At 42.9% G+C, this 18629-nt stretch overlaps 1 protein-coding gene across 1 annotated transcript in view; it reads left to right on the top strand.

Moving 5' to 3' along the window:
* Positions 1 to 275: 275 nt before the first annotated feature.
* The window catches only part of Sh3gl2 (SH3 domain containing GRB2 like 2, endophilin A1), a 176880-nt gene continuing 158526 nt past the window's right edge, over positions 276 to 18629 (top strand). The window contains exon 1 of the mRNA XM_034503564.1: positions 276 to 745. Coding sequence (XP_034359455.1) covers positions 701 to 745 — 45 coding nt within the window. The 5' untranslated portion in view covers positions 276 to 700. The remainder of the gene's footprint in view (positions 746 to 18629) is intronic.

Genomic DNA, 18629 nt, shown 5'->3' with positions numbered 1-18629 from the left:
GCAATAACTCATATCAACTCTATTCCAGTATTCCAGTAAAGCTGTAAGGACTTCACTTTTTTTTTTCATCTTAAGTAGTTGAGTTGTACTAGACCCCCCCCCCAAAAAAAAAAAAAAAAAGTTGATGGATTTCCCTAAGGTGAAACAAGCTTAAGGGATATTGAAATGGAGGCAGAGAAATGTTTTCGGTGGCCAATCAAGCGAGAAGGCAGGGCATGAAATGAGCAATGACTTATTCATGATCCAGATAAGCCGCCACCCTGCTTTTCAGCCACAGGGAGGCCAGGCTCAAAGGGCAAGGGCAGTGCGCAGGCAGCGCCACTGCGGCTACCTGGAAGCTAGGTCACCTGAGTCTGGACTGCCCAAAGGCGGTGACCCATTTGCCAGGGCCACGAACGACTCCCATAGCTGAAGATTGTCCAGGCTTCTGAAGGTGGAGGGACAGTCGCCCCCGCACAGTGCCGGGGGTTCCGCGCGCTCACCTGCCTCCCGCTTGCGCCCTGGGCGGGGCTTCCCGCGTCCCCTTTAAGAGGCCGCATCACCCGCCCTGACGTCAGGGTGTCTCTCCGCACAAGCCCGCGTCCCGCGCCGCGCCCCCGCGCCAGCAGCTCCCGCGGCCGCACGACCAGCGGCGGCCCGGCGACCCTTGCCGCCTCTCCGCATCTGCAGCTGCCGGCCGCGCGGCCTCCCGCATCCCATCATGTCGGTGGCAGGGCTGAAGAAGCAGTTCCACAAAGCCACTCAGGTAGGGCGCGTGCAGGTGCGCCATGGGCGGCCCCGCAGATGGACAGACAGACGGCGTCCTCCCCTGCGCCCCCTCCCTGCCCGGATCCGGTCCCGGCGGAGCGCTGCGCGGCAGCCCGGCTCTGTGACCCAGCTCCGGGTCTCCGATCGGTCCTCGCTCCGCGACTCTGCTCTCTGACCGCCGCATCCCTGCTTCCTCTTCCCACTCCGAGTCCCTGTGGTCCCCACCACCCTAACACCCGGTCTCCAGCTCCCTTCTCCTGGCATCACTGCTCTCTGTCCCCGCTGTCTCGGCTTCCCGACCCGGGTTCCCTGGCCGTCGGTCCCTGCACGGCAGCTCTCTGGCTCTGCACGGAGGGTGCCGTGCAGGTGCCTGGCGGCGCGGCGGGAGATTATGTAAAGTCGCCTCGGTGCGGTGACCTTGCGGTGCGGTGTGCCCCACTGTCCTGGGATGTGTTGGCTGGAGCGGTGTTTGCGCTCGAGGCTGCAGAGGTGCCCGCTCTCTGCGCTTGCTCTAGGCTCTACGTTCCCAGGCCTTCTCAGAACCCTTGCTTCCCAGGCCTCCCCAGGCTCCCTGCATGGGAGAATGTGGTTCCTTCAAGGAGCGTGCATGCATTAACTTTTCCCTGGAGAACTCCTTGGTGAAAGCTTATTTGAGGCCATGGTTTGATCAGTGGTCTGTCAGTCTTTAAAGTTTCCCCACGGGATTTTACTACCAAGGCATAACTCAGTTGTTAAAAACTTGAAAAATCGCTGTCTGTTTACTAGATGTGCCAAATTTTCTGTGTGGGGTAAGTAAGCTGAGCTTAAAGTACATTTAATCCAGACCCTCATAATTTAAATCTTATTGGGCCCAACTGAGTGATTTTACAAAGAGAAAATATCCAAAAAATTTACGATGTGACCCATTTCTTACATAATGTGTGGAGTTGCAATCCTTTTATTCACTTGGAACAGGTTCAATTTTAAGATATATTTAACAATAAATGACTTAATTGATAAACCGTAAATACGTTTTCGCGTAGTCTAGCTTTAAAGATCCATATCCTAAGATAACCTTAGTCGTGCGGCTTCTGTAATTTCTCATTCTTTTTTTTTAATTACTTTTTTTTTATAATCCATCCTTTCCGGTTCCCTCCCTCCTTCCCCCTCCCACAGTCCCTCATCCCATTCTTCCTCCCCCATCTCCAAGAGGATGTTTTCCCCTCCCTCAGGCCTCCCTACTCCCTGGTGCCTCAAGTCTCTCCAGGATTAGGTACATCTTCTCCCACTGAGGCCAGACCAGGCAGTTCTCTGCTGCATATGTGTCTCCTTATTGAGTCCCACAACCTCAGTACTATCTCAAAACGCATAGGGAAAAGGTGAGGGCTGCATGCCTTCAATTTGCTTAAATTAAGATGCAGGATGAAGTTCATCCCTGATCACCTCTGTCACTTATCATCATCGAATTAGTTCTGTTGGGAACTAATTTAGGAAAACAGGAAAAATTCATTTTAGGAAGTGCTTCTAACTACACACACACACACACACACACACACACACACGGTTTTCTTTTTCTCACTAGAGATTGTCTGTGATCTCCCTACTAGAAAGGTAAAATCAAATGTATTGTTGACTTGATTCTGGCAACTTTTCAGATTTACAGAACCAATCTGTACTACCAGTGAATGACCTAGGACTTCCTTGATGTCACCAACCTTATTTATTTATTTATTTATTTATTTATTTGTTTATTCACTCACTCACTCACTCACTCACTCACTCATTTATTTATTTAGGTACTTGTCTCATTTCTAATCTTGACCAAAAGACTGATTCTACCAACATTCATTTAGGAGCCTTGGCTTTGGGGAAGGAAAGGCTAAGAATTGAATCCCTCCTTTGCTACCTCTGAAATTAAGTAAGCTAGTTATTTTGAATCTGTCCTTGCTAAAAATGAGACAAATATTCATTTCTCAGGGATAAAGTAAGGATAAATGAAGTTGTAGCGCATATATAGAGAATGCTTAATAAGTGATAGCTGTTAATATTAAGGATAATTCCATTAGTGTTAGGTAGCACCCTTCCCACTGGTAATAATGAGACTCAAGGAAACAGCTGGAGCTGGTTTTAGATTGGTTAACATGCACAGTAACCATCTGACTCTGTTCAGTTCATCCTGAGGGTGTATGCAGCTCTGGAAGCAGGACAGAATCAGAGCTGCTGTATGGATGCCCTCTTCCCAGCTGTGGAGGACTTCTACTAGGAATGACCCCGCTCCTTATGGCTCTGAACCCAGAGACAGGGTCACTGATCACCGCCATTCTCTCCCTTTGCTGAAAAGCCTTTTGTTTTAAAGGTGAAGCAAAACACAATCGTATTCATAGCTTAATGGAGTCTACCTAGTCTTTAAAAACTTAAGACCAAGGTTACCCTCCTGTGTGTGGATGTGTATTCTACTAGAGGGTGTGTGAAGCCAGGGTTGGTATTTGCCTGCTCTGAGCTATGAGGGAAATGGTCATGTCCTGCTTTTGCTGTCATTTCCCACACAACTTCCTGAATCTGGTCTCAGCTGCAGAGGAAGTATCAGGCCTAGAATAGCTCCTGTGGAGGACTGCCGTGCTGGTCACTGGAAGGCAACATTTTGCCTTTCAGTGGAACTGAGCTTCCACAGAGAGGTGGGTGGGATTTTGTTAATAGAATATACCTTTAGTGTCAGTACCATTGGGGTTCCTGATTAGAGTATTTCCTATGATTCTTATATTAGAGTCAATTATTAGAGTCAATTATTAGAGTCAATTATTTCTCCCTTTCATTGATAGTTACTCTGTAATTAAATAATTTTATTGTAATATAGGACAAATGAGAAATTATTACTCTACCTTCAGAGAGTTTTATTTTTATTGAGGTTTCATTTTATCATCAGTTTTTTAAAAAACTCATTTGAATTTTCAGCAGTCTGTGTGAAAATAGCTTTAGTTTCTGGTTAATATGCCAACAAACCCGTAATTCTTTCCCTATACCTCACGATCAAGTGTCTGACATAGTATGTCTTGGGATTTTATGGCTGTGAAGAGACACCATGACCATGGCAGCTTTTATAAAGGAAAATGTTTAGCTGGGGTTGGCTTACAGCTCTGAGGTTTAGTTCATTCTCATCGTGGTGGGAAGCATGGTGGCACACAGGTAGCCATAGTGCTACAGAAGACGCTGAGAGTCCTACATCTGGATTAGCAGGCATCGGGAGACACAGTCAGCCACGAGGCCTGGCTTGAGGACCTGAAACTTCAAAGCCCGTCTCTGTCTCTAGTGACTCACTTCCTCCAACAAGCTCACACCTACTCCAACAAGGCCACGCCTCCTAATCGTGCCACTCCCTACGAGCCTATGGAGGCTATTTTTCATTCAAACCATCACATGGTACATACATGTTGTCTATTCATACTTCAAACTGTATGGCAGTGTAAGAAAATCCTTCTACAGGGCGAACTGTTTTAGACCATTACATTATCAGTTTGCTAGAATTTATGTAGCAAAGTACGGCAAACTGAGCGACTTGAACAACAGAAATACTGAATCACTTATCTTGAGAGAAAGATGCTTGAGGTCTGAGGTCACTGCATCAGGAAGGCCCTGGTCCTTCTGACAGCACCATGCATGAGCTGCTCCAGGCCTCACTTTTAACTTCTGGGCCTTTATTGGTAGTCTGGTTTATCTTAACTTGTAGATATGTCAACTTGATCATGTCCTCATGTCTACTCAGCATTACTGTTTGTGTGTATTTGTGCTCAGCTTTAGTTTTACAAGGTGCCAGTCATGTTGTATTAGGAGCCCATCTCTTCCAGTATGACTCCATTGACAGGGTTCTTTTCATGTAAGGTCAAACTCTTGCGTTAATGGAGATGGAATTTCTACATAAACATTTTTGGGGGATGATACACTTTTTAAATAATAGTCTATTTTGCATAAGAGGATTTGTTGTAGTATTCTTAACTGTTGATCCAACATTTAGAGGGACGATTCTGTCTCAGGTCATATGTAATTTTCTTTTGCATGGAACCAGATATACTTTCTTGTCTTTAATCGGTTTGGTAGGATATTGCTATAGGCTGTTTTGTCCCCACTTCAAAATTCATGTATTGAAAATAAGATAGTATTAGTAGACGGTATTTAGAAGGTGATTAAGTCTGAGGGCTCCACCCTCATGCACGGAATTACTACTGCTCCTCTAGGATGGAGAGAAGCCACTCCAGTCTGCCACAGTGAGGGGGTAGCAAAAGAAGTCATCTTCAAAACACAATGAGTCTCCCTTAGACAAAAAGGAGCGGGTGTCCTGATCTTGGGTTTTTTTAGACTTACAAACTGTGAGAAAGCAACACCTATTATGTGTAAGTTACTAGCCTTTGGTACTGTCTTTACCTTACCCTATTTTCTGCTGCTGTAACAATACCAGAGATTGAGTAATTTAGAAAGAAGCTTATTTTGGCTTATGATTCTGCAGGCTGGGAAATCCAAGATTATGTGGCTGCATCTGCTGAGGGCTTGTGGTGCTTAGCTCATGTTGGAAATCAGGAGGGCAAGTGGGCTATTAAAGCCAAAATAAAACGGGAAGCCTCTGCTTTTAACAGCTGTCTCTCCCAGGGCACCTCCTCAGAAGGGAGAATGAATTCACAAGAGGAAGGCATGAAACCATTTGTGAGGACTGTCCCTGTTCTTGTTTCCCATGTCCCACTTGTCAGTGCTGCTGTGTTGAGGGTCCAGTATGTGAACCCTTTGGGCACATGCTCCAACCGCAGCACCTGCGTCCACTGTTGCTGTCTTAAAGGTATTCTTAATCCCTGCCTTCCTCCACAAAATAAAACTGTAGGGTAAGAAATAGATTGTGTTTTTAGGAGAGAATCTATCCATCTTCTGTAACTGGACTTGCCAGTACCTAACCCAAATGTAGCCTTCTCTGAACTAAATTTTGGGGCAGCCACAAAGGAAAGATCTTCCAAGAGGTGTCAGGATTGGGTGAGATAATGCTGGTGAGAGTTTGGTATGAGGAGGAGGACCTGGACCACGTGTTTGTCTCCTTCCTTCCTTCCTTCCTTCCTTCCTTCCTTCCTTCCTTCCTTCCTTCTTTCTTTTTAAAGTTTATTAATGAACTTGTACTCACCCATACACTTGACAGTGGACACATACAGTTTGTCAATGGAACTAGTAACTAAATTTTTTCTATTGAGGCTGTGGCTTTCCTTGACTGAAGTTTGATACTGTCTTTTTATTGGGAGATTAATTACAGTATTCTTACAGACAGCAAGACTTGATCTAAAAATATTTTTGTTTTGGAGGCAGTTACTGCATGAAGCAAGGGGCAGAATAATTAGGGGAAGGGAAACTAGGTCTCATAGAGCAGACTTTCCTCTGCTGCCCCTTTGGTGTTGCTGATAGAGTCCAGGGCTCCCGGAACTCAGGGCTTTGTTTCAAGTGTAGTTGAAGAAGTGAAAAGAGACATGAGCAAGTATAACTGGGTGAGAAGATACAGGCTCAGAACCATTGCGATGCTCAAAATGGCTACCTGGTGGGCTTAATTCTGCCTTTAAGGCCAGATCATCTAGTGACTGTGTGAATAAGAAGTCAGTGGATCGCCTTGACCTCCCCCTCCCCCTTTTCCTTTTTGTTCTTTTAACTATGAGGCCTTGTTCTGTATTCTTTTAGATGTTCAGTCATGTGTGGCCACAAGAGGCTTGGAGCATGGAGAAGATGGTAACATTTTCAAAGAATGTTCTTGTTCCTAGGGTGTTTGCTTTGATGCTTAGGCTTCTAAAAGACCTCTTTCAATATTTTTAGTCCTCATTTAAATTTCACTATGGAAAGCAAGTAGAGATATATTTCTTGTAACGAAAACTGAACTTTCCCTAAGAATTGTAGTCAGGGGCAATTTTACTGTGTCAAGAAATACCTGAATATCCAGGTGCAATACTTTTGTGCATACAAGACACTTCATGCTCTACCCATGCTTGCTTGCTTCTTCCTTTCTTTTCTTTCTTTATTTTTAGTGTTTGATTTTTAAATTTTATTTATTCACTTTAAATCCCAATATCAGCCCCCATTCTCCTCTAAGTACCTCCTCACATAGATCTTTCTCCCCATTTCCCCGTCTCCTTCTCTTCTGAGAAGGGGGAGCCCCACCCTGGGTATCACCCCCCAGCACATCAAGTCACTGTAGGACCAGGTGCATCCTCTGAGGCCAGACAAGGCAGCCCAGTAGAGAGAGCAGGGGAGAGAGAACAGAAATTGGCCACGTGTGTGTGGGATGGAGTGTGTGTGTGTGTGTGTGTGTGTGGGGATGGGATGTGTGTGGAGTGTGTGTGTGTGTGGGATGGTGTGTGTGTGTGGACAGTGTGTGTGTGTGTGGGGGGGAATGGGGTGTGTGATGGGGTGTGTGTGTGATGGGTGTATGTGTGTGTGGGGGGGGATGGAGTGTGTGTGTGTGGTGTGTGTGTGTGTGTGTGGGATGGTGTGTGTGTGTGTGTGTGTGGATGGGGGTGTGTGTGGATGAGGTGTGTGTGGGATGGGGTGTGTGATGGGGTGTGTGTGGGATGGGGTGTGTGTGTGTGTATGGTATGTGTGTGTGTGGAGCATCTCTTGGACACGCCATACTTTTAAATATACAAGGTGTGGCAGCAGGAACAGGAAGCCAAGGGCTCACACCCTCAACCCAGTGCAAAGCAAAGGGATTGGACTGAGAGTGATGTGAGGCTTTTAATCTCAAAGCTGGCCCTGAGTAATAACTCTTTCCAGCAAGTGTGCATCACCCAAACCTCTCCAAACAGCACCACCAACTGGAATCCAAGTGTGCAAACACCTGAACCTGTGCGGGCTATTCTCATTCAGACCTCCACAGGCAATAAAATTGCTTTCAGAACTTGCCTAGGGGACTTGGGCAGTGGTTCAGACAGTAAAGTGTTTGTATGATGGAAGTTTGAGTACCTGAGTCTGATCCCAGCATGCACAGGGGGAAAGGCATGTGGTGCTGGGAGCACAGATGCAAGCAGATGCCTAGGACCTGCTGGCTAGTTAGCAAGAGCACCAGACCACGTCTCAATGAGACCACAAGTGGTTGGCCCCTGAGGAATGAGATTTGAGGTGTCCTCTGGCTTACAAACCACAACACATGTGCATACACACGGGGGGGGGGGGAGAGGGAGAGAGGGAGAGAGGGAGAGAGGGAGAGAGGGAGAGAGGGAGAGAGGGAGAGAGCTTGGTAGATCTCTGAACTCTTTTCTTCTCTGTTCTACGAGTTGTTTACCACCATAGAAAACTCCTTTCTAGGCCTGATTTTAGCCAGTGTATTGGTTGTGTAATGCAAACTTTACTGAGCTCGATTGTATTAATCTAGATGACTAGATCAACTCTCCTTTCCTTGCTTTCTATTATTTGCTTCAGGGACCCAGCGTGATTCCGCATGAAGCCCGCTGTCTTTATCACAGAGTTTACAAGGTTGTCAAAGGAAATATTTGGAAAGCTTATAAACTCTTTATATGCCAGGGATTTATGTGAGCTCTCTTCTCTTTCCTGTGCTACAGCCCTCAATAAGAGAAGATGTCACTCCAAATATGGTTACTTTACGCAGGGAAAAGGAAGTTTACATGGTTACAGGAGTTTCTTAAACACAGGGCGTTGTTAGCTATGTGTTAACAATAGTGCTGGAAGGTGCTGTGTAGTAAGTATCCCAGGGGAGAAAGACATTGATGGAGAAAAGGCATGGATGGACTTACCCAGTGCAGAGCTATGCTATCTACCTAACTGGGATGGTGTAACTAACTGCATTCTCATTAGATGGGAGACCTGTCCCAACAGACAGCAATGCCTTACCTGTTACTATAACCTTGGTTAAAAGCAAAGGTCCTTGGCCCTAGAGTAGAACCTACTACCATTGTTGATTTACTCAGTCATCATGATATCACATTGCCTTCTAAATGTATATGTTTTTACTCATAGACTGGAGCTGCTTTCAACCCTGGTCAGATAAACTTCTTTTTGCAGTGGGCACAAGTCAATGCCAAGACTTATAAGTAGTCAAATTACTGAGAGGAGACACACTCCACATAAAAAGTCTAAGAATATAAAAAGCTGTTTGACCTTCTACCAAAAGAAGAGCTATGGTTTTCCTTTCATTGTGTATAACATTAATTTACATATGTAATTAAAGGTGTATTTATATACGTGCAGCATGTGTGAAATTTAAGTGTGGTTTGAAAAATTAGTGTTTTCTTATTATATGTTTTTCTTTTTGGTAGATTTTGTTATTTACCATTTTCCCCTTACGATGTTTTTTATTTCACATTTTCATGGTTGAGACGCAAGTGTTTTCCCCGAGATCATTTGCAAGCAGTGGCGTTGTTGAATGTTTTACGAGTGTCTCTTAGTTGAGTGGGCTGATGACACAGTGGCAGCTCTATTAACTTTACAATGAGGTTTCTTTCAACAGTCAAACTTTTTAATTGTTAGTCTCCAAGAGTGATAGAATTTCTACTGGGGAGAACAGGGTGGTCACTCATTCACCCAATATCTGCTTCTGTGCTTGTGAGAGACTGATATTCATATGGACACAACGAAATGATTCTGCTTCCAGCAAGTCACAAAGCTGCGAGAAAGTTTGATGTTCATGGAATTCCTGTTGAAGACTAAGGTCATTTAGCACACTTGGGCATGAATAGCAAGTCACGTAAGCAGCAGGCTGACTGCAGTAGAGTCTACTACATGTCTGCATGTCTGTTGGATGTTAGCCCCGGCTCTTTTGGAATGATATGTGGATCTATTTAGTTCTATTTGGTTTTCTTGGACAGCTGGTATACAGTTTGTTGGACATAATTCAGGAAGGCCGAGGTCCTGCATCCTGGGATGACCTGTGTTGAAATGGTACACTACAAGTGGATTTGCTGTTGATAGGGGAGTCTAGGCAGGCAGAAAGTGAATTAAAGGGCTTTCTGCCCACATCTCTTTTGTGTACCATGTGAGACACAGGAATACTAATACGTCTGTTTTTTCTGGGACAAATGGCAGGATCACTGGTTAGCAACACTGTATTCAGGGAATTAAAGCCTTCACAATGAGACAGAACTTAGCTCTTATGGTGGGAACCCCCTTAGCTGTTTGAAGCGCTTTCCCAAGTGCTTCCTTCCCTGGCACGATTAGAGCAGGCCAACCACTGGCCTTCTGGTCAGGGATGAGGATCTACAAGCTGCTTGCATCTAATCGCAAAGCTGAAGATGAAGCAATAACCGGAGCCCACAGCACTGAGGTAAACTGACAGCCATAATTCAGCAAATTATTTGCTCCTGCTCAGACATCAGGCCACTCTGGGCAGGCCTTACTGGCTAACCCAAATGCATCAAGGTTAAATATTTCTTCCTAGCCTGGTCCAAAGGGATGGATGGTGTGTTGCTTTTGAGAGGAGAAATTTTGCACATTCTCAAGAAAAGCTAAGAGTGATGAAGGCCCTGGGGAAGCTTTGCTTCCTCCCACTGTGGCTTCCTTCCTCTGTACCATGTAGCCTTCTTGTACTCTATCAGATGTGTGACTTTCTCCCGAGTTCTCTGCCTTCTCTGCCCCAGAATGTGTCACCTGTATGCTGATGCTCATGGCACTTCCCCTCTCTCTAACCCCAGTATTTAGTCCATGAGTGCCCTTCTGAGACCATTTTAAAGTTCTTTTTAAGGAGACCAAGAGGAATCAAAGGATCCTCTTTGCCTCATTCCAGTGTCAAGTTGAGCAACTTGGCCAGGAAGAAAATAGATGGTTCAGTGTTTGAACAACTAGCCTAAAGGCCGAACATCCTGTATCCTTTGACTGCAGGGGGGATCCAACTTTCATCGTCCTTGTAGGCCCACAATGCTCTCTGAGGTGGCCCTAGCTTTCTGTTGAGGGTGCAGCTGTGGACAGTGGCCCACTTGTCATTTTTTAAACTCTTAGGTATTAATTGCCCACATGGCTGCATGTGTGGGTAAGGGAGACCTGTAACCACAACCTTTCACTGAGAACACTAAGAACCATTTGTATCCTAGTGAAATATTTCTGGAGATTTGTTTGTCGGTACCAACATGAAGTGTTTACATAGGCAAGTTAACATCCTGGTATCCTGAAATCCCATTCTTTTCCCAAGAAGCATTAAATCAATCTCTCTCTCTCTCTCTCCTCTCTCTCTCTCTCTCTCTAACCAAATGTTATAAAACTTGTATTTATGACATGAAATTAAAATCTGTTTATCTCTCCCACCTTGTAAAACTTTTATGCAAATATTTTACTCACCACCAACTGGTAGAACCTTTGTCTCCAGAAAGTGCTGCATATGAATGAAGTGGAAGTTCCCTCTCCCTTCTCTTCATTTCCTTCTTGGTGATTCTTGTAAAACTAACCAGTCACAATAGGTCAGAAAAGACAACTATCACCTGTGTTAGAACAAAAACCCAGCACACTTGCTGGCCTCTTGTCCTAGTCAGGGTTTGTATTCCTGCACAAAACGTCATGACCAAGAAGCTAGTTGAGGAGGAAAAGGTTTATTCAGCTCACACTTCCACATTGCTGTTCATCACCAAAAGAAGTCAGGATGGGAACTCACACAGGGTAGGAACTTGGAGGCAGGAGCTGATGCAGAGGCCATGGAGGATGCTGTTTACTGGATTGCTTTCCCTGGCTTGCTCAGCTTGCTTCTTGTAGAGCCCAGGACCACCAGACCTGGGATGGCAACACCCACGATGGGCTGGGCCCTCCCTCTTGATCACTAATTGAGAAAATGCTTTATAGCTGGATCTCATGGAGGCATTTCCTCAAGGGAAACTCCTTTCTCTGTGATAACTCCAGTGTGTATCAAGTTGACACACAAAACCAGCCAGTACACCCCTGTGTCTGGTCTTCTGAGCACCCCCTCCTGAAGAAGGAAAGTTTTGCCTTGTTGAGATGCCTCTCTGGGGTGGTGGTGTCCTTCTTTGTGACCCCCACTGTATTTCTTCCATATCTAACCTGGCACTTGAGTTCTATCCCTTGGTCCACTTAATTTAATTTGAACTAATAAATGATTTTCAATGAAACTCTTACATCATTTTTATCAACTACCTTATGAGAATGGATATATGTTAAGCAGGAAACATAGAGTCTGTGTCAATTGTTTGTCAAAACTTGATGGATGTGCTTGGATTCTGCTTTTCAGGGGCACAGTGAATTATGTGGCTATCATGTGATGAGAGTTACCCCTTTATAATATCTAGATTCTTCTTGTCCAGTGACACCATGTCTGCTGCTTGCTGCTATATTCGAGTCAACTTAGAGTTGGTCTCTTGGACACTGTAGTCTCTTTCTATATGGTGGAATAATTTGCCTATTTCCCAAACTTGTCATTTCCTTTGATGAATGTGGTTGCTGCAGTGGACTGATAATGGATAGTTTTAAGTTAGTTTTATACTGGTGACTGTATTAGTCAGGATTCTTTATCTGGGTTCTCTTGTATATAGATATAAGAAGGGCCTTGCCATGGACAGTGGCTTATGAAACTACAAAGGCCCAGAAATCCTACACTATGCTCTGGGTAGTGAAGAGGAGACCAGGGAAACTTGAGTTTGTAGCTCAGTCTGAGTGGAGACCCAGGAACCATGATAGCTGAGGGTGTAACTTGTAGCCCAAGGTGGAAGACTGAACCTGGGGCTGTTTGAAGCTCTGGAATCAAGACTTCTGAATCTGCAGTTCTGGAGTATGAAGGCAGAGGAAGATGGAAGTTCAGGCTCTAGAAGAGGATAAATTCCTCTTCTCTGCCCATTTCTTCTATACAGGTTCCTAAGGGATTATTAGATGGATGTAGTTTAGTCTGATTTACATCTTAATGTATTCCAGAAAACTCCGGTGTAGACACACCCAGAAGTATGGAATCTTTTAATCACCTGAGCTTATGGTGATTAGACATATAAAATTAACCATTATTCTGACATAATTTATATATGAGTCATTTTGTCATATATTTGTTTATTTATTTATTTATTTATTGTGGAAGTATGAGGGATTTCTAAATGTACTCAAGCTGTCTTGTAACTCATAATTCTCCTGTCTCCATCTACTTCCAAGAAGCAGGAAGTACTGGAGCATGTCAGTCAACTTAGCTATACTATCATTTTCATGAAAGAAAAAAAACGCAATTTATTAAAATAATACTATACACTAGTATACTCTTTCTTGAGTAAATATGTACACTTGAACTTTGTTCTGCCTTTTTTTTACAAGATTAGCAAAAAATATACTAGCAATATCCTGAAACTTTTGAGCAGTAAACAGCAGAGAGGACTGAAGCTATTCATGCTTCCCGAGGGACTGAGTGGTACTGAGGACTTGGTATTATGCAGTACATATTTGGCCTCAGTCCCAGTTTTCTGGCATAAGGCTCTTTAAAACTCTTGGGAATTTCTTCAGTTAGTCCTTTTCTGCTAATGATGTGACTGGTGACTGGGGCCCCTTTCCAGCTTCAGGATTGGGCTGGTTCGAGATGCAGAGGTAATTTGAGAGTGGAGAATTTAAACCCTACTCCAAAGGCTAGAGAAGGGAAAGGGCTGAGGGTTAAGTTGATAATCAGTGGCCAAGGATTTAGTCAGCCATGTTAGCCAGGCCCACTTCGGGAAGCCTTCAAAATAAATCTAGAATCACCTTGTATGGGAAGACATCTGATGCTCGGCCAGTGGAGCTTGCTGGGTGCTGTGCCCATGGCTCTGGCCCTTCTCCCTCACCTCACTCCGTGCCTCTTTCTGTCTGCCTGTTCACCCATAGCCAATACCCATAATTTGGTATTATTCTTTGAAGTGAACAATTGTAAGTGAAGCGTTCTCCAAGTTTTTGTGAGACAGTCTACCAAATGACTGGAATCCAGGCAAAGGGCAGTGACAACAGTGGTTTATTTATTTTATTTTTTTACTGTCATTAAAAATAGATTGTTTTCCTCTCACAGAAGATATCGGGATTACTGTTTCTCACTCCTCCCAGTTCGTCCCTACCCCTCTCACCCAGACCTACTTCCTTTCTGTCTCATTAAAAATGAACTTCTGAAGGGTAATAATAAGATAAAATAAAAACTAACACATCAGAATGTATACATTTATGCATTCAGGAATCCCAGGAAAACATTAAATGGAAGCCATAATATATATGTAAAGGACCTATAGGATAAAAAGAGAGAAGAAAACAATTTAAAAAAAAAAAAAGGCAAAATTGTGGCATGGCCCTATGAGACAAGGAACCTCCAATAGTACCATTGAGTTAAATTTTTGGTCATTACTGCTGGGCATATACTACTCTATCCTCCCATTGGAGGAAACAAAATTTTTATTTGCAAGTGGTTATCAACTGGAGACTGCTTCAGGGTTAGGGATGGGAGCCTCTGCCCAGTTCTCCTTTCAGCTCCAGGACTCTGGTAAATATTTGTGTACACCTCATGCATGCTGCCTCCGTCTCTGAGGGTTCATTTGTGCTTCCTGCTGGTTTAGAGGGCTTTGGTGTCCTTTGTCCCTTCTATTTTTTACACTCTTTCCGCTTCTTTGGTCCCTTAACCTGGAGTTGAGGGATTTGATAGAGACATCCCGTTTAGGGCTGAGTGTACCAAGGACCTTAAGTCAAAACTCACTTTGAAAAATAACCTGGTTGTGGCTGTCTGAATTTGTTCTTATCTGCTGCAGAAGAAAGCTTCCCTGATGGTGGCTGAGCAAGGCACTGATAGATGACATACCTTTTTCAGGGAGATCTATCTGTCCCTCATAGTCCCTTACTCTATGCCTAACCTTTGTGGTTATTCTTGATGTAACAACTACTATCCACATACAAGTAAATACATCCATATTATCTTCCTGGGCCTGGGTTACCTTACTCAGGATGATTAATTTTTTCTAGTTACATTCATTCACCTCTTGATGTCATGATTTAACTTTTTTTTTTTTTTCTCAATAAAAGTCATTGTGTAAATATCCTACAGTTTCTTTATCTGTTCTGTTGAGGGACATCTAGGTTATTTCCAGTTTCTGGCTATCATGAATGAACATCAATGAACATGGTGAACAAGTGTCTCTGTGACACGATGAGATGACCTTTGGGTGTATGTCTGCAATTAGTAGAGCTGGATCTTGAGGTAGATTGATTCCATCTTCCTGAAGAACCACCATACTGATTTCCATAGTGGTTGGACACGTTTCCAGTTTCACCAGCAATGGAGGAGTGTCCCCTTGCTCCATATCCTCATCAGCATGAGCTGTCACTTGTGTTATTGATCTTAGCCATTCTGATGGGTGTAAGATGAAATTTCAAAGCAGTTTTGATGTGCATTTCTTGAATGACTTAGGATGTTAAACATTTCTTTAGAAGTTTTTCAGCCATTTGAGTTTACTCTTTTGAGAGGTTTCTGTTCAGACATGTACCTCATACATATAATGGGTTTGGGATATATATATATATATATATATATATATATATATATATATATATATATATCCCACATGTATAATGGGTTATTTGTTTTATTGCCATCTAGTTTTTGAGTTCTTTATATATTATCAATATTAGCCCTCTATCAAATGTGTAGTTGGTAAAAAATATTTTCCTATTCTGTAGGCTGTCAATTTGTCCAAATGACATTGTCTTTTGCTGTGCAGAAAGTTGTTAGTTTCATTAGTTCCTACTTGGTAATTTTTGACCTTAGTCCCTGTGCTAATAATGTTTTTCTCACAAAGTCTTTTTCTATGCTGGTGAGTTCAATCTATTTCCTACTTTCTCATCAGCTCCAGTATACCTGTTTTTATGTTGAGGTCTTTGATCCAGTTGGAGTTGAGTTTTGTGCAGGGTGATAAGTATGGATCTATTTGGATTCTTCTACATGCAGTCGCTAGTTTTGACCACCACCATTTGTGGAAGTTGCTTTCTTTCTCCTAATGTGTATTTCTGGCTTCTTTAACAAAACTCAGGTGTCCATAGGGGTGTGTGTGGATTCACATCTGGGTCATCAGGTTGATTCCATTGATTGACATATCTGTTTTTATGCCAATATCATGTATTTTTATTACTATATCTCTGTAATCAACTTGAAATTAGGGATGATGATACACCCAGCAATTCTTTTATTGTTCAGGAATGTTTTTAGCTATCCTGGTTTTCTTGTATTTCTATCTGAAGCTAAAAATGGTCTTTTCAAGCTCTGTAAAGAGTTGTGTTGGATGTTTGATGGTTATTGCATTAAATCTTCTGGTGGATGGCCATTTTTGCTATATTAATCCTACCTGTCCTTGAGCATGGATGATCTTTCCGTCTTCTGATGTCGTCTTCAATTTTTTAATGTTTAAAATATTTTTAATCACACAAATCTTTCACTTGCTTGGTTAGAGTTACTTTAAGATGTTTTATATCATCTGAGGTGATTGTAAAGGGAGTTGTTCCCCTGATTTCTTTCTTAGTCCGTTTGTCATCTGCTTGTAGGAGGGATACTGATTTATCTGGGTTTAATTTTGTATCCAGCTACTTTGCTGAAAGTGTTCATTAGCGATAGGTGTTCCCAGGTGGAATTTAGGGGTCCCTTATGTATATTATCATACCATCTGCAAATAAAGATCTATGACATCTTCCTTTCTAATTTATATCTCCTTGAACTCCTTCAGTTGTTTTATTGCTCTAGGTAAGACTTCAAGCATGGTATTAAATAAGTATGGAGAGAGTGGAAAACTTAATTCCTATGAGTTTCTTTCCTTTGAAGGCCACAGACTTATAGCTGGTCAGTTAGAAGACCAGAATGTAAGCTGTGCAGGTGATTGGAATCAGATAGGCAGGGCCAGCCTGTAGGGATCTGATGGGCTTTTCAGTGAGTGCCAAAGTGCATTGGGTGAGAGGATGCAATAGTGCCGGATATAGAGACATCTGCGGTACTGGCTGCTGGTGGGAAGAACTCTCTACATATTTCCCAAAGTGAGGTTACAGAAATTCTGTTGCCTGTGGAGAGAGTACAGGAAGAGAAAACCCTTGCTCTTTCTCTGCCCTTATAAGGGTACCAGTCTGCTTTCATGTATCCCCTCAACATGCCCCTCCCACAACTTGAAGTTATAAATGCTCACTGTCCTCTGACCATCAGGGAGTTTTTCTATTTATATCAGTTATGAGATTGGATTATCTTTTACAAAAGGAAAGACTATTTGTTTAGGACAACATGTGTCATATATTCGTTACCAGGAGGTATAGCATATGGACAGTAGGAACCAAGTGTAGAAGCTCTGCGTGGGTCAGATTTCCTCCTAGAGTTCCCACTCTGAGTGCCTATGCGGCCCCAGAGCATTCACTAGTGATGGTTGTAAATGCTTCCCTCCTGTGCCTCCTACCCCAATTCCTCAGTTCAGTAGCCAAGGCAGTATCCTTAGAGGGCATAGTTAGAGGTTTGCACCTTAGGCTCCCAGTCTTAATGCTCTGTTATTTAGAATCGAGCTGTAATTTTTGTATGTTTGCTTGTTTCTTCTGTGAGGATCCACTCAAGGATCTTTGTCATCTGCATGCTAGGCAGTTGTTCTGCTACTGAGCCATACCTCCAGCCCTCTCGTGATCTAAAGAACAGATCTAAAGCTGTGCTTCTGCTTAAAGCTGTTCAGTGGTTTTGCCGCTCCCCGCATTGAGCCTCTGTAAATTGTACTAAGGAGTTTGGAGCCACTGTGGGCTGGTTGTCTCCTCTCCTTAGCTCTTTCTATATGCTATACTATATAATATACTATATACTATATACTATAGTATACTTTATATATGCTACACTAATAGTCTCACTACACTAATGCTGCTGAGGCTTTGATATTTTGCCAAATAATGTTTGCTCTGCAAAATTGATGTTCTTGATTTGCAGCCTGTGCTCTGAACATTTCCTTCTTGTGTTTTATGTTCTACTCAACTAATCACTATTTTTTTTAAAGGTCTTACTTGATAATCATCTCAGGGAACTTACCCATCCTACATTTAGTGTGGGTCAAATGCCTGTTAGTGTGCACTGGAAATTGCCCATGGCGTCTCTTCAAGTAGATCACTCGGCACATTTTTCTGAGATGACCATTTTTCTTGCTGGTATCTGCCAGAGAGCGCATCTCTCAGTTCTTTATTATGTAACCAGCACCTACCCCTTGGTAGATGTTCAACCAATGTTTGCTGAGTGAATCTGTTATTTCCTATTTCTTTTCTATAATATTTATAATTTAAACTTGTGTATAGGAATTTTTTTATTTTTATTTTTTTACTTACATGTTCTATGACTATAGCTTCTTACTTAGAGGTTAAACCCTCATGCAGTTGTAAATCCGTAACTTCAAAATAAGCTTTCTTAATTGTAGAAATAGCCGAATAGCTAGGCAATTTTTAAGCATCTTTACTACCCATAAAATCCCCACGAGGTTACAGCTTTACTAACTCCCCTTTTATAGGTGAGGAAAATGAAATTCAGATAGGTTAAGGTGCTCAAGGTGACATGGCTTCACTGACAGAGTTGAGTTTTGAAACCAGACCTGCTAGATCTGTCGTGAGTCCTACTGCAGTATGATGTCAAGTAAGAAAACACAATCCTTTTGATATACGAAGTAGACTGGTTTGAAAAGGCAGTAAATGAGAGTACTGCAAGCGACCGGGGTTAACATGCAGAGGTCATGGGAGCCACACAGTATTTTTCATTGTTTACATTTAAAAGTATGTGAGTTAAAAATTGTGAGCTAGCAAGACTGTCTGAATGTGGGTCTCTCTTGTTTATTTTGGAGTAGGAGTTGAGATGGAGTATTGCTTATGTAGATTAGGTTGGTTTCAAACTTTTGGTCATCCTGTTTCTGCCTCCAAAGTGCTGGCATTCCCCATGAGCTTTAGGTTCCTGTTGGTAAAAGTACAGACTGTTTGCC

The sequence above is a fragment of the Arvicanthis niloticus genome, chromosome 5 (assembly GCF_011762505.2).
Source record: "Arvicanthis niloticus isolate mArvNil1 chromosome 5, mArvNil1.pat.X, whole genome shotgun sequence".
NCBI classification, from domain to species: Eukaryota; Metazoa; Chordata; class Mammalia; order Rodentia; family Muridae; genus Arvicanthis; species Arvicanthis niloticus.
Note: the sequence above shows the minus strand (reverse complement) of the source record. Positions and strands in the feature narration are given on the sequence as shown.